At 44.5% G+C, this 16,365-nt stretch overlaps 1 protein-coding gene across 6 annotated transcripts in view; it reads left to right on the top strand.

The window, feature by feature from the left end:
- The first annotated feature begins 11,614 nt into the window (after positions 1 to 11,614).
- Positions 11,615 to 16,365, top strand: part of FMNL3 (formin like 3) — a 54,420-nt gene continuing 49,669 nt past the window's right edge. For 2 of the 6 annotated variants that reach the window (XM_044228712.1, XM_044228708.1), the window contains exon 1: positions 11,615 to 11,983. In XM_044228712.1, coding sequence (XP_044084647.1) covers positions 11,858 to 11,983 — 126 coding nt within the window. In that variant the 5' untranslated portion in view covers positions 11,615 to 11,857. The remainder of the gene's footprint in view (positions 11,984 to 16,365) is intronic. The other 4 variants (XM_044228709.1, XM_044228707.1, XM_044228711.1 and 1 more) reach the window with 3 other exon arrangements.

Raw genomic sequence — 16,365 nt, 5'->3', positions numbered from 1 at the left:
AGAAAAGAAATGCCTAAAAACATAGCTTGCAATAATTTTTAATATTAATTCAGCCCCTTCTAATTTTGGAAAGCAGTGATAATAAAAGAGTATTAGAAGAATGTTTTACTCTTTTCAAAGTAATTTTCAGGGACGCCTGGGTGGCTCAGTTGGTTAAGCAGCTGCCTTTGGCTCAGGTCATGATCCCCGCGTCCTGGGATCGAGTCCCACATCGGGCTCCTTGCTCAGCAGGGAGCCTGCTTCTCCCTCTACCTCTGCCTGCCATTCTGTCTTCCTGTACTCACTCTCTCCCCACCCTCTGATAAATAAATAAAATCTTAAAAAAAAAAAAAGTAATTTTCAGTGTTTCACTTTGCATAATAGTAAGAAGATAATGTAGACATGATTAATTCCATTTTACAAATGAGGAAACTGGAACCCAGATTAAGTTAGTTTCCTTAAAGACCTATCACAGATGCTTCATTTTTGGAAGTAATTAGCTCTTTCCATATCACTGTGGGCCTCCTGCCTGAGCTTCAGGTCAATTATTTGAGTATTTCCCACCCCTCCAATGTCCACATTTTCCTCTTCTCTTGCTGCTTCCAAGCCACAAATCCTCTGCCAGCCTCTCCATCTGCTTGTCTTGGTCCTCCTCCTGTCACGTAGCACAGATAGGAAAGGTACTACACTTGTATAACAATTGTTCACTGCATTAACTCCTGTGTTGCTATTCACAACTGATGATCAAACCTTTTCTTCATCCTTAAGGCATTGATATACTTTTTTTTCTTGGCCTTATTGTGATGGTGTTTGAGTAGGTCCTGATATTCTTTAAGACTCTTCCCTTCAAGAGGTGAAATCTAATTCTCCTCCCCTTTGGTGTGGGCTAGATAGAAGGACTTGCTTCTAACAAATACAATAAAGTAGAAAAGATGATGGCCAGGAAGACTAAATCATGAAAAACATCATGACATCCTCTCTGCTCTCAGATCACTCATGGCCAGCTGCCATGTCAGGAGGAGACTCAAGCAGCTTGGTGGGATGGCCCAGGTGGTGAGGAACTAAGGCCTTTTGCGGACAAGCTAGCAAGGAACAGAGGCATCGTGCTGACAGCCCTGGGAGGAAGGCTTCTTCAAAGCAGTCCAGACTGCTGAGAACTAGATCCCCAGGCAGGAGTTTTATTGCAACCTTGCGAGAGAGGGTAAGCCAGAAGCACCCAGCTAAGCCTCTCCCAGATGCCTGACTCTCTGAAACTATAAGATCATAAAGTTTTTTGTTTGGTTCAAGCCTCAAAGGTTTGGGTAGTTTATTCGGCAGAAATATATAACTAAGAGTCTTACTCCATCCTCCCCTGATTCCAGCTGACAATTTGACAAATCTTTGAGGGCCTCGGAGTTTGAGCACAGGAGCATATTAACCATGAGCGTACAGGGGGAACTCGAGTCCATGGAAGAACGAGGCACAGGACCCGATTCATGTTTTAACACCATCATTCTAGCTGATCTGTAGCAAATGGATTGTAAGAGAATGGGAGTGGCACCCAAGAAAGAAGAGTCAGGCTATCAGAACAGAACAAGGGACAGAGAATGAGGGCTTGGACGGGAGTCCACTAGTGAAGATGAAGACAGAGTGAAGCAAACTGATACTTTTCACTGTACGAAGAAGTTATTGTTTTGTGTATGGGGAGGGGAGGGGAAGGAAAAACAACCTGGCTTCTGTCCAAAATCATTTTTTTCAAGGCCCCAATCCCTTCTAACTGCCAAAACCAAAAATCAAATGGGCTTTTTCTAATCCTTCTCCTTGAAACTACCACTTTCTTTGGCTTCGCTGCCACAGCACTACTTGGTTCTCCTTCTTCTTCGCCGCTTCCTTTCCATCCTTACGTCTGCTTCCTCCATATCTATCAGCAGCACATTCTCTCCTTTACGCAGGTTAAAACTGAGAAAACTTGGAGGTATTCTCAACTCTTCTCTCTCTCCTTTCTTCAGCAAATATGTGTCAAGTGCCTAATATGCACGAGATTCCATGTTAAACACTGGAGATGTGCTTGTGCAAAGAGGTACAGCCCCTGCCTCCATGGAGTTTTCATGCTAGTGGGAAAGAGACGTCAAACCAAAACTCACATAAGTGAATATATCCACGGAGTGTAGGGGTTTCTTTCCAGTCCAACTGCCTCTGCTTTAATTTTTTTCTTAGGTAAAATTGATACATAACAAATTGCATATATTTGAAGCTTCAAATTTCATGAGTTTTGACATGAAACCATCATCATTTTTTTAAAGATTTTTTATTTCTTTGAGAAAGAGTGAGAGCCAGAGAGCTCACAGAGGGAGAGGAAGAAGCAGACTCGCCGGTGAGCAAAGAGCCCGAAGTGGGGCTCAATTCCAGGACCCTGAGATCATGACCTGAACCAAAGACAGACACTTAACTGACCAAGCCACAGGTGCCCCAAAACCATCATCATAATCAAGATAATGGACATATCCAATAACCCCCCCCAAACTCCTTCATGCTCCTTCATCATCTTTCCTGCCTTTATCCTCCCTTATCCCTAGGCAGCCATTGATCTGGTTTCTATCATTGTAGATTAGTTTTAATTTTCTAGAATTTTATATCTGTATTCCTACTGTATGGTCAAATTGTTTGGCCTCTTTTAATCATCATAATTATTTGAGATTCAACCATCATTATAGTACTGTAGTATCTATTCCAAGAACTAAGAATATTTGTGTACCAATCTTTGTGTGCCCATGTGTTTCCTTTTCTCTGGGGTAAATATCTAAAATGACTGCATCACATGGTAAGTGTATGTTTAACTTTTTAAGAAATGCTAACCTGTTTTCCAAAGTGGTTTTACCATTTTACGCTCCCATCAGTAGTATGTGAGAAGTTAGTTTTCTCCACATAATCACCAACACTCAGATCAGACTTTTTTTTTTTACAATTTTTTTTAAGATTTTATTTATTTTATTTATTTGACAGAGAGAGATCACAGTAGGCAGAGAGGCAGGCAGAGAGAGGGGAAGGGAAGCAGGCTCCCTGCTGAGCAGAGAGCCCCGATGCGGGACTCCATCCCAGGACCCTGAGATCATGACCTGAGCTGAAGGCAGCGGCTTAACCCACTGAGCCACCCAGACGCCCCAGATGAGACTTTTTAATTTTAGGTGTATAGTGGTATCTCATTGTGGTCTTAATTTGCATTTCCCTAATGACTAATGATATTGAATATCTTTTCATGTGTTTATTTGTCATCCACGCATCTTCTTTGGTGAGTGATCTGTTCGATTTTTTTGCCCATTTTTAAATTTTTTAAAAGTTTATTTATTTATGACAGAGAAAGAGATGACATGTAGACAGAGAGCCAGGCAGAGAGAGAGGGGGAAGCAGGCTCCCCGCTGAGCAGAGAACCCAAAGCGGGGCTCGATCCCAGGATCCTGAGATCATGACCTGAGCTGAAGGCAGAGGCTTAACCCACTGAGCCACCCAGGTGCCCCTTGTCCATTTTTTTTAAATTGGGCTGTTTATTTTCTTGTTATTGATTTTTGAGACTTCTTTATATATTCTAGATACAAGTCCTTTGTCAGATATGTGATTTGCAATATTTTCTCCTGGCTCGTGGCTTGTTTTTCTCTTAACAATGCCTTTCAGAGGTACCTAGCTGCCTCACTGAGTAGAGAATGCAACTTTCATCTCAGAGTTGTGAGTTCAAGCCCCACATTGCTCATGGAGCCTCCTTAAAATTCAACAACAAAACAAAAACTAAATATCTTTCAAAGAGCATTGGTTTTTAATTTTAATGAAGCCCAATATGTCAATTTATTCTTTTACAGATTGTGTTTTGGAATCATAGCTAATAATTCACCCACATCACAGAAAAGGGTGAACTATAGCCTGAAGGAGCAGATTAAAGAGAACAAGACCAAAGATTAAACAAACCTTTAGGGTAGGCATTGGGCAAGGTGGGTGGGAAGGAAGGAAAGACCCAGTTGCACACTTTGGGTGAATTTCAGACCAGTAGTAGAATGCTGGATATGGTTATTTCACATTCATCATATATTCCCATCTCTTTCTGGTATGCTTTCCTGCACTGCAGAAGCTGAAAAGCTAAGGATTATATTTCTCAGAAGGCCTCACAGGCAGTCAGATGTATTTAGGTGAGATTTAGAAGGCAGAAGTGAAACAAAGGGCGTTGTACTGCAACTTTGGCTATTTCTCCCGGCAGACAAGTTCATGGAGATGTGATATATTTGTACAGCAGTGATTCAGTGATGTCTCCTGCTTTGTAAATATTGGGAGGTGGTTGCATCAGAGTGTAGCAGCAGCAACGTCCTGATCATCGCTTCCAGATCTCTGGATCACACTTGTAGCCACTTGTTCTTAGACCCAGTCATCGGCGGAGACCTCCAGATATACCACGCTCCCTGACTGTGGCAGAGGGAGCAGCTTCCTTGGCAGAGTTTCGGCTTGCAGTGGGCTCCTCCAAAATTTCCAGTTGATTTTGTAAGCACTGTGTCCTAGTGTCCTCACAATACTTGGAGGAATTTTTGTCTCCTGCATTGAACCCTGAATGATACGAGCAGACAGATTGTATCTGGGAAGAATGGTAAAGAATAAAGGGACTGCCGTTGTGTGGGAAGAATGTGATAATATATGAAGCCATTCATCTGTTCAATGAGCATGTGACAGACATGAAGTGGGTGGTATTGTTAGATAGTAGGAATATCTACCTGCCCTGAAGGAGCTTACACAATTTGATGATTTCATGGGATGATGATAGAAATACGTTGGGACACTATGTACTCATGGACATGTTCTCACTTAAACTTGGGAAGTCATGAAAGAAGTGATCTGTAAGTTTTAGTATTTTTTTTTAAGATTTTATTTATTTATTTGACAGAGATCACAAGTAGGCAGAGAGGCAGGCAGAGAAAGAGAGAGGAGGAAGCAGGCTCTCCTCGGAGCAGACAGCCCGATGCGGGGCTTGATCCCAGGACCCTGGGATCATGACCTGAGCCGAAGGCAGAGGATTTAACCCACTGAGCCACCCTGTAAGCTTTATTTTAATGGATGGGAGGAATTAGCCAGCAAAGAGGGAGGGAAAGAGCATTCTATGTGTAAAAGGGTGAATTATTAAGAAAAACTTTTAAATGTGCTCACATCCCCCTTACCCCCTCCGCACCTTCCCAGGAAAGAGAAGGAGAAAGGAAGTGTGTGTTTCTCAAGACTTGAGAAGAGGAGGCTAGAGATAATGTAGGAAATTCCTCAATGGGGAGGGTGCAGGTGGAAGCAGGAGTTTGAAAGTGTTTTGAGTAAGGAAATGAAAGCATTTGACCTTAGAGAGATTCTCTAATTCTAGAGGTTGTCCCTAAAGATTAAGGATACAACATCCTCAAGCTGGCCTCAACTTTTCAATCTTCTTTATTCCCTCACCTCTCACAAGAGAATCAGAATGGCAGGGGATTCCAAGGTCGAGGTCACGTTCAGCTCCAGGGTCACCACTTACTAGCATATGGCTTTGAACATACTATTTAACTTCATTTAGTCTTTTATTTATCTATGTAATGAGGATAATAATAATATCCCCCTCCTACATTGTTGTAAAGATAAAATCAGATAATGGATGTGAAAAAATATTGTAAATTATAAAGCACTGTAAAAATATTAGTCACTATTATATAATAGGTATAACTAAGTCTTCCTGATTCTGTCTCAGGTGTATCTCTGTTATAGATTGAATTGTGTCCTTCCTAAATCCATATGTTGAAGCCTAACCCCCATGGTGACTGTATTTGGTGATAGGGCCTTTAAGGAGGCAATTAGGGTTAGGAGGTCATAAGGGTGGGGCCTAATGCAATAAGACTGGCATCCTACTAAGAAGAGACTACAACCCTCTTTCTCCAAGTCTGAACAGAGGTTGAGACCATATGAGCACATAGCAAGCAGGTAGCCATCTACAAGTCAGAAGAGAGGTCTAACCAGAAACCAATACCAATGGCACCTTGATCTTGGACTTCTAGCCTCCAGGACTGTGGGAAAAGAAGTTTCTGTTGTTTAAGACAGCAAGTCTACAGTATTTTATTATGGCAACCCAAGCAGGCTAATTAATGTAATCTTTACCCATTGGGGAGGGTATGTGCTATGGTGAGTGCTGTGAAGTGTGTAAACCTGGCGATTCACAGACCTGTACCCCTGGAGCTAATAATACATTATACATTAATTAAAATTTTTTTTTAAATGTAATCTTTACCTACAACTATTTCTCTTCATTCCCCTGCCCTTATTTGGTTCAGGCCCTTCTCTTTTCTATATCATCTCTATAAACCTTTCTGTATTCTCAGTTCTTATAAAGGAACCTTTCCAAAGGGCATACAGTGGAAAACTATCTAGGATACAGAACTATCCACCGCATAGGACAAACTCCTCACTGGAGCACAAGTGTCCTCTTGAACTTGATTTGACATGCCTCTCTAGCTTTGTCTCCTGTCCTCCTGCTACACATACACATCCTATGCTTCAGCCTCACTGAAATCCTTACCATTGCTCAGACATCCATGCACTTTGATAATTCATGAAATTTTGGCCTATAATTTTTCCTCCTTCCTGAAATGCCCCTTCCAGTCCTGACCATCACTCCTTCCGTCACTTTCTCATCAGACTGTCTCAGCTTTCCCTCTGGCACATCTATTTATTTTTCAGCCCTGGCTCAAGTGTCCTCTGCTCTCTGCAGTTCCCCCTTTATAAACCCACCCTCAGTTCTCTTGGGAACATTTGGCACACCCCTCTCTTTCAACATTTATGGCATTGTTTTGTAAATATGTTGAGACTCTTTCCTAGGAGATTGTGAGCACCTGAAAGAAAGAAACCTAGTCATCATTGAATCTCCTGTCATACTTATGAAACAAAGGAGCTACTGGATACATATGTTTCAAATAAGCAAACAAAAAAATCCCACAGTCCAGACAAGACACGGACACAAAATTAAACAACAGAGAGCCGGAGAGGAACAAAGAGTTATGTATCCAGTATCCTCCATAGCACCCAACACAGTGTGTTGCATGTAGTAGACTCTCAGTAAATGTTGATCTAAATAAAAAGTAAAAGTTGTAAATGAAAAGTTAAGAAAATAAGAATCATGATCATTTAAATCTGGGAGAACTCCAGGATAGGACTTAAAAGCTAGTATCCACCACTGATTCCATCTGATGCCTTCAAACTCAGTCCATATTCCTTCTCCTCTCTACTTTGTCTCCCCTGCCTGTCAGCTCTTTTGAAGTCAGGGTGTCTCTTGTTCATCTTTGCATCCTGCTTTCTTTCTCTACTTACTAGTATCTAGCCAGACGCTTTGCACAAGACAGACATCCAGTAGATATTGGTTGCATTTTTGTTAAAAACCGAAGATTATGCTGAGTCTGGGTGAGATTTGAAGAGGCTGAGTAGAAGAAAGCAAGAAATCCAAAGCAGGGACCCAGCTGGGTTATATTCATTCTCTATTACTACTTTAACAAATTGCCACAAACTTAGTGGCCTAAAACAACACAGATTTACTATGTTACAGTTCTAGAGGTTAGATGTCTGAGAATAGGTCTTCTAGAGGTAAAATTGAAGTATTAACAGGGCTGTGTTCCTTCCAGAGGCTCTAGGGAAGAATCTATTTCTTTGCCTTTCCCAGTTTCTAAAGGCTGCTGCATTCCCTGGCCTACGGCCCTGCATCCCTCCAACTTCTGCTTCTGTTGCCGCGGCTCCTCTCATTCGGACCCTTTGCCTCTCTCTTAGAAGGGGCCTGGGGATTACATTGAGCAAACTCAGATAACCCACAATAATCTTCCCATCTCAAGATCCTTAATTTAATCACATCTGTAAAGTCCCTTTTGCCATGTAAAATAACATTCACAGGTTCTGGAGATTAGGGCATGGGCATTTGGGGGAGCCATTATTATGCATAGCACAGAGAGCTAAGCGGAAGACAGAAGAATGAACAACTGATTTTGGGGCTGGATATTTCCAGCTGAAGCAAAAGTTTCATAAAATATTAGAACCAGGTAAGATAAGAAAAATAGATTTGAAGGGGCAATGAGGTAAAGACGATATAGACCCTTGAATATCAGATTAAGTTTTGGCTTTATCTTTTTTATTTTTTAACAAGATCATGGGGTGTTCTTATTGCACATTAAAGTTTGATAACCGTTGTAATGGATACAATTTTCAGGTTTCTGCTTTTTTGTTTGTTTGTTTGTTTGTTTTATTAACATATAATATATTGTTTGCTCAGGGAGTACAGGTCTGTGAATCATCAGGTTTACACATTTCACAGCACTCACCATAGCACATACCCTCCCCAATGTCCATAACCCAACCACCCTATCCCCCACCCCCAGCAACCCTCAGTTTGTTTCCTGAGATTAAGAGTCTCTTATGGTTTGTCTCCCTCCCAACCCCATCTTGTTTCATTTTTTCCCTCCCTACCCCCCATGACCCCCTGCCCTGCCTCTCAAATTTCTCATATAAAAGAGATCATATGATAATTGTCTTTCCCTGATTGACTTATTTCACTTAGCGTAATATCCTCTAGTTCCATCCATGTCCTTGCAAATGGCAAGATTTCATTTTTTGATGGCTGAGTAATAGTCCTTTGTAGACATATATACCACATCTTTTTATCTACTAATCTGTTGATGGACATCTAGGTTCTTTCCATAGTTTGGCTATTGTGGACATTGCTGCTATAAACATTTGGGTGCACATGCCCCTTTGAATCACTACATTTGTATCTTTAGGTTAAGTACCAAGTAGTGCAATTGCTGGGTTGTAGGATAGCTCTATTTTCAACTTTTTGAGGAACCTCCGTATTGTTTTCCAGAGTGGCTGCACCAGCCTGCATTCCCACCAACAGTGTAGGAGGGTTCCCCTTTCTCTGCATCCTCTCTAACATCTGTTGTTTCCTGACTTGTTAATTTTAGCCATTCTGACTGGTATGAGGTGGTATCTCATTGTGGTTTTGATTTGTATTTCCCTGATTTGGCTTTATCTTTTATAAAGTTAGAAACTTTGAAGTTGTGTGACCAAGAGTTAACAGTGAAAACAGTCTCTAGCAGACTCCAGAAGTCCCTAAAGTATATAAATTTGATGGTCAAGCAAAACCAAAAATAAAAGACTGGGGGCCAAAAGACTACACAAAGGTAAATACTCTGCTATTTACTATCCTATTGAGTCTCTTCTTTCTGCTGGATGTTCTTCGAGCAACTGCTAAAGTGATTGATAAGTTATTTCCTCTATTGAATTCTCATTTTTTTGTTTAGTACAAGTCTTCAGTATATTATAACTCTTCTGCTTTAAGAAAGTCTATTATAGCAGTTGGGAAAGCATGTGTTCGGAGTGGAGGGAGAGGAAAAGATGGGATAAGATACGACTTGACTAATTTGTCCAACTGTTTGGAAGGAGCTGAACTTCATAGGAGAGTTTCAGTGGTCTGACGAGACAGGAAAACTCCTCCACTTTTGGGTTGTAAGCAATAGAAACAATGCAGGCTGACTTGCAAAGGAGAATTTACGAGCTTTAAATAGAATTTAACAGCTTTAAATGATGATGATTTCCAAACTGATACTACCACCCTGGATCGCCAGATTCATTTATATCCAATTGCCACGTGACTACCTCTACTTGGACGTCCATCAAATCAAACTCATCACAGCCAACACCCTGTTTCTAATCTTCCCTTTCTGGCTTTCCCTCAACAAACCTACTCCTCTCTCCATTTTGGTTAGTGAAAACTCCACCTTCCTAGTTGCTCAGGTCAAATAAAACCTTTGAATGTGGAGGGTGAATAAAAGATAATTCCAAAGTGCCAAACAATTCTATTGGTTCCACTTTGACCATTTCTGGAGCTCCTGCTTGGTTCAGCGAGTAGAGCATGTGACTCTTCATCTCAGCGTTGTGAGTTCACACCCCAAAGTGGGCATGGAGCTTATGTAAATAAGGAAGTAAGTAAGTAAATAAATAAGTTTAGAGATAACTATGTTTGTATCTATAGACAAAACATGGCAAGAAAAAAAATTAAAAAAAAAAATAATCTGAGCATTGCTCTCCACCTGTACAGCTACCCTGGTTCAAACCACCACCATCTTTTCACCTGATTTGTCTCACACTGGCCTCCTTGCTGTTCCTCTAACACATGACACATAGTATGGACTTGCCATCCTCTCTGTCTGGATCATTCTTCCCTCAGATATCCACCTGGCTTACTCCCTTACTTTCTTCAGATCTTTATCTAAATCCAAATGTGATCTTATTACCGAGGCCTTCTCTAACCATCTTATTGAAAATTTTAACTTCTCTTCCACCTCTGTCCCTTTTTAGTTTTATTTTTATTAACACTGATCATTAATGTTTGTACATTTTACTTGTTTGATTTTAAGTGTGAATTCCAAAAGGGCAAGGTATATGCCTTTTTTGTTTACAAATGTATCTTCAAAGCCGAAAACAATATCTGACATATAATAAGATTTTCAGCAAAAATTTGTTGAATAAGTAAGGCAAAAGTAAAGGTGATAACTTCGGGTGTGGTTAGATTCAGGTTTTCACCTTGTTGGTAGAACTCTGTCCCTGTCTCTAAGCTTTGCTTCCCCCAGCAGGCTTGAGATGTGATGTGTGATGTCATGATGGCTACCAGCAGCTCCAGATTTACATTCCAAAAATCCAGCAGCCCTAATGGAAACAGAGTGTCTCTTTTCTGGATTTGGGTCAAGTGCTGATCCCTAAAACATTCTCTGAGTGTAGGGAAAGAAAATACTGTGACTGGCAGGGCCTAGGACATAGGGCCCCATGGAAAGGGGGTGAAGTTCAGTTCCATTTGGACTAAGAACAGAGGACTGGTGGTTCCCTAAGAGGAAATGGGGTGCTATTACTTGAAGAAAAGGGATGGAAGCTAAGCTAGTAGAAACAACAGATGCTCATCCCATCAGCAGACCTAGCCCAGAATAGCATTCTTCTTCGGCACCTCCATTTTCACAACCAGCCTGATCAAACTCTGAACTTTGGTTAGATTCTCTCCTAAATGCCGTTTCACCTGTCTCTGTCACTTAAGGTCTTCCTCACCTCTCAGTGCCCAATTCAAATGAGTCTAACTCTTAACAGATGTGGTCTCCCTTCCTCTCCTGAGCATCCTAGTTGTTTCTACTACTCTTGTAGCTAGCTTTACTCACCGTGCCCTACATTTTACATATTTATATGTTTTACGAGCTCCTTGTGGAAAGGGTCTGGTCCATTTCCCGGATGTCCAAGCCAGCTCCTCACACCTTCAGCGTCCACGGTGATTCCATTCGCACTGGAGCCGCCAGGGCGCGCTAGGCGCCAGGCGCGAGGCCGCCGGGGGCGGGAGGCACTGTGATTGGCAGGTACGGTCGTCAATCAGGAGCGGGGGGCGGGGCGGAGTTCTCGGGAGGCCTGTAGGCGGGAGGCGGGCCCTGCATGAATGGGGCGCGCGGCGCGCGGGCTGCAGTCGGCGCTGGGGGGGAAGCCAGAGTCTCTGCCGGGAGTGGGTGGGAGGAAGCGAAGGGGTGGGGGGGAGGGAAGGGAAAGAGCGCGAGGGGGCGGGGAGGGGCAGCGCGGGAGCGTAGAGCCGAGAGCTGTGAGACGGCTGGCGTGAGCGAGAGCGGTGGCCGCCGGGTCTGTCGCTTCGGTGCCGCTGTCCGCTGCGCTGCCTCCGCCCTCGCCGCGCGCCACCGCCTGCGGGACCCGGAGGAGCTCCCAGCGCCCCCGACGGGGCAGAGGAGTGGGGACCAGGGGAGCCGACGCTGAGGGAGGAGCCGGGTCGGAGCGGCTGAGCCCAAGGCCCCCGGGCGTGGAGGTGGGGGGCTGAGGCCCCCGAGGGGGCCCCGCCGCGATGGGCAACCTGGAGAGTGCCGAGGGGGGCCCGGGCGAGCCGCCTTCGGTCTCGCTGCTGCCGCCGCCCGGCAAAATGCCGATGCCTGAGCCCTGTGAACTGGAAGAGAGGTTCGCCTTGGTGCTGGTGAGAGCTGAGCCCAGTCCCTTCCCCCCTCCCACCATCCCTGAGTTCCCAGTGCCCGGGGTAAGACTATGCTCGGGTGCCCCTATCCGGCCCCCCTACTTTAGGGAGGCTTCCGATAGACTCAGTGCCTTCTTGGCAACCTCTGAGCAGCCGCTGGCCGCCCGACAGCCCCGTCGGGGACTGGCCGACCACGGCCTCAGCCGCTGGACACTTAGGAGGAGGGGTCCTCAGCCTGGGACCTCCCCAGGATCCACACTTCTTCCTCCTTTCTCCCCCTTCTGCAGCCCTCGCACTTCTCCCTACTTCCCCGCCAGCCTTCCCGGGGCCCTAGAATTTCTAAACCTCTTGCTGGTGCCTGGGGATTCAGAAACTTGGGGCCGGCCCACTCCTCAGCCTAAGTCAGGGTTCTCCGGCTGGGGAGACCGCCTCTCAAGTTAACATGGAGGCTTCCCAGGGAGTGGGACCCACTTCCAGCCCAAACCAGATGTTTGGGGGAGAGGTGGAGGAATGGAGAGGGGGCTGGGAGCTCTTGAAGGGTGTGGAATAAAGAGTGATGCCATTCTACTTATTTTCAGAATGGCCTGCAGGCATCCTGCAAAGTTATAGTGGATTTGTCTAAAAGGCAGAACATGTGGATAAGCCATCTCACTAGTGTATTTTTCCAATTGAAACAATACACAAACCATCCTGCCTCCTCCCTCTTTATGTTAAGCCCTAGTGGCTGGTTTGTGTTCTTTGCCTGTGCTTCTTTTTACTTTCTGTAGGTTCCCAGAAGATCTGTGGAGATTAATTTTAAGCTAACTTTGGGATTCTCCTTTGGTGTGGGAGTTGGGCACTGGTATCAGTGGCCCTGTGGATAGGGAGGATCTGAGCTGGCATCACTGTGATGGAGCCGGGAAATATGTTGGAGGTAAAAATGAAGTTTTGGGAAAAGAAAGTGAACAAGGTGATGGAACATTTGCTGGCAGAGGTAAACCTTTGAGAAACTTGGGGAAATAGTTCCTCATTCCTCAAAGAACTCTCTAAAAGGACTGTGTTAATGCTGCTGTTATTGTTGGTATGGCCTGAAGGGCCCACTTTGCCTTTGCCCATGCGGAGGGAATAGTTGTGGACTTAGCAGGCTTATTGGATTTCATCTGCCTCGGAATAGGGAGATTAGATCTGTTGGCAACAGTGGGACTGTCTAGAGATCCTGGCCTCTCCAATGGTGGAGAGTCTGACATTAGCCCACTGGCACCACAGCCAGCTCAGAGCCTAGCCAAGGGGAAGCGATGTTACTGGAACTTCTCTGCCCACCAGCTCTGCAGAAGGCCAAAGGGATCTGGGCCACACATCCTGTGGCCCTCTGCATTTCCCCTGGCCTCCTCAAGGGGATGGGTGAGTCAGTGATTACTAACGTGCGGTGGCTAACTCAGAGGCTGAGGAGAGAATGGGATTTGATGTCCTTGAGAACAAGAGCTCAACTGTTGGGGAAAAGAGTGGGAGGGAATCTGCACTCCAGTGGGGGTGTGGACCCCCCCACCCCACCGCCACAGTATGTTGTCACGAGGTAGTTACAGAGATTGGAGAGAAAGGGATGGTTTGAGGTGGACTGGGTGGGGGACTGCCTTAGGTAGGGGCTGCCAGGCTTTTGGTCGTGAGAGCTCAGAACCAGAGTTGGTTGTGTCCTCATTGGAGCTTGGTTGACAAGTGTTTAGTTAGTTGGCAAACCGATGGCTTAATATCCACAAAATGCACATGGTGTCCTGATTACTAACCAGAGCACCCAGAGAGCACAGGTCAAGAGACAGCCGGGACCACCCACTTGCAAGTTATACTTTCTGTATAAAGTTTTGATTTGTTTCCTCTTGGCCTTTGTTTTGGTCTTGTTTCTGTGTGTCTGAGCTGCTGCCGATTCCGGGTTGGAACAGGGCAGGCCAGGGCTAGTTAACTGTTTTAGGGGAGGAGGGGATTTTTCCTCACTTTTCCAACACAGGGAAATCATGCTTTCTTGGGGATTTGATTCTTCTCTGCGGGCTCCTTCCTCTGCTTCTGAAACATGCCCTTTTTACTGTCCTCCTTTCTACTGTCCTGCTATTGGGGAACAGTACTGGCTGTTGGATGTTTGAGCCTGAAGCAAGCTCAGGTGTATTTCCTGAACAGTCGGGAGAAGTAGAGTATGTGTAGTAGAAAAAGGCAAGGGCTGTCTTAGTAGCTGTCTTAGCCTCTCTAAGCCTCATCCATACCTAGATTTCCTTACCTAGAAGATAGGGAAATAATTTCTGTCCTAGTAGGCTTATGAGAATTAGATGAGCCATGTATATAAAGCCTTTGGTACCCTGTAGATGCTCCATATAGATTAACTTTTTTTCTTGATAGCATTGAGTCAGACAAGCTGCTCCTTTCTTACTCTTTTCTTTCCCAGATTGTCAGCATCATTATGATTGATTTGGTTTTTGAAAAAGCTGTTTGGAAGTTTGTTGAGGTGACATACTGGTGTCCTGGTTAAGCATATGGACTTTCAAGTCAAAGTGGGGTCAAATACTGGCCTCTCCACAGTCTCTAGTTTAAAAAGTGCTTGGCCTTAAGCAAGTTGCTTCATCTCTTTGAGTCGCAGCTTCTTCTTATAAGTGAAGATAATAATAGTATTTGCCACATGAAGTGGCTGTGTGGATGTAATGAAACTGGAAGTCAAGTACTTAGATAGCAGAGTCTGGCAACTACTTTACGCTCAGTAAATGGTAGCTTTTAAATCTGTAGCTCTCAGCAGTGACTCAGATCTGAGATCCTTTGTATTCCCAAAAAGGATTTTAAGTTTAGCAATATGATGAAACCAATTACCTATCTTGTATAGCTAGTCTCAGGATATGCCTCCTGCTCTCCGATGGAGGGCTTCCCCCAGTTCCAGTGTAACTGTGGAACATCCCCTTCAACCCCGAAAACCACACTGGCTGGGGAAGTTGTATCATAGTGAGTCAAGACCACAGGCTCCCCGAGTTCTGGTAGAGACACATGGTCTGACACACAGCCTGACAGCCGAGGTTGGAGAGCTCAAGGTCTGAGGCCATGAGGTGATTTGTTCAGGACATTGATCCCAAGAGTCCTGATAGGCCCAGTGCCCTAATCCAAGGCTTCCCGGTCCTGTTCTGCTGGGATACTATCCCCTCATCCCGGGGGGCAGCCAAGGTCCCTGATTGGTCACCTCTGACTGGGATCACTTCCACCATTTTTCCTGTGTGCTGTATAAATAGTATTATTTTCTGGTGTGTCCTGATATGAAAAAAGGTTGTGAAGCTGTGTTCTGCTGTCTCTCTGGGATCCTTCCTTATTCCTTGTCTGAGCAGCAGCTCCTATTCTGTTGAGTACTGAGAAGTTTAAGGGATGGTGCAATTATTGGAGCTTCTTTATCAGTATCAGAATGAGCACCCATCTCTGGTCTGATAGAGCCCCAGTCTGGGTTTTGGGTCCAACTAGATTACTACCCACCCTCCATTTATCAGAGCTAATATCTGGACAGTACAGGCCTTTGCCAAGATAGAGACGGGAAGCAGAGGGCTTTAAGGGCTTTGAAAGGATAGCTGTCTGCCCTTGGTGTGTTTGCACCCTCATTTTTCTCTTTGCTGACTTATTATAGACTTGAAATGGAGTCTAAAGGTTCTGATGCTAGAAAAAGCCCTGGTTATCCCTCAGGAGGGGGCTCCCAGGGTGGGGTTGTATGACAGAGCCTGTCCCTGCCATGGGTCCTCCGCTCACATTTCCCTGGGTGATGACTGATGGCTTTGGGTTTTGCTGTAAGTGTAGTGTTGATGTGGGAGCTAAGCTGGTCTGGGTGCTAGCTGTCTAAGAGACTTTGAGGGCCTCCTATTACACAGAAATGGGCTGGGAAAACCTTGAGCTAAATATCAAGTTCCAAATGGCCACGATGGAAATTTTTTCCCAGCCCTGGGGATTGTAGTGAATTAGTTCAGGCTGGAATAGGACATGGGGGAGGGAGAAGACCCTTGATAGCAGCTGGTCAGAGGAACCCCCTTGCTCGGAGACCCCACCGAGAAGACCTGAGGCTACCAGAGAGGAACCTTATTTCCTTGACTTTACCATATGACCCTGCCTTAGCCTGGGGGAGGAGGTGGGGGGTGCATAGGACTGATGAAGTGGGCTTTTTGTCACTTGGGAATGTTTTCATTGCTCAGAGGGAGTTTCACCTTTTTTTCTTTTTTCTCTTAAAGTAATGTTCATTCCCTAAGAAAAGCATGGGCAATTTAGAAAGAAAAGATTAAAGGTTTATATCGAAGAAAAAATCCTTATTTTGTAGTTCCTTTACCAAATGGAGCCAGTGTGTTTTAAAACCTTTCATATTTTTTTTCTCTGCATAAGGTTTTGTACAATGTTGTAATATTGGTATA

Source organism: Neovison vison, chromosome 12 (assembly GCF_020171115.1).
Source record: "Neovison vison isolate M4711 chromosome 12, ASM_NN_V1, whole genome shotgun sequence".
Taxonomy (NCBI): domain Eukaryota; kingdom Metazoa; phylum Chordata; class Mammalia; order Carnivora; family Mustelidae; genus Neogale; species Neogale vison.
The sequence above is the reverse complement of the archived record's forward strand: the minus strand, read 5'-3'. Positions and strand labels throughout refer to the sequence as shown.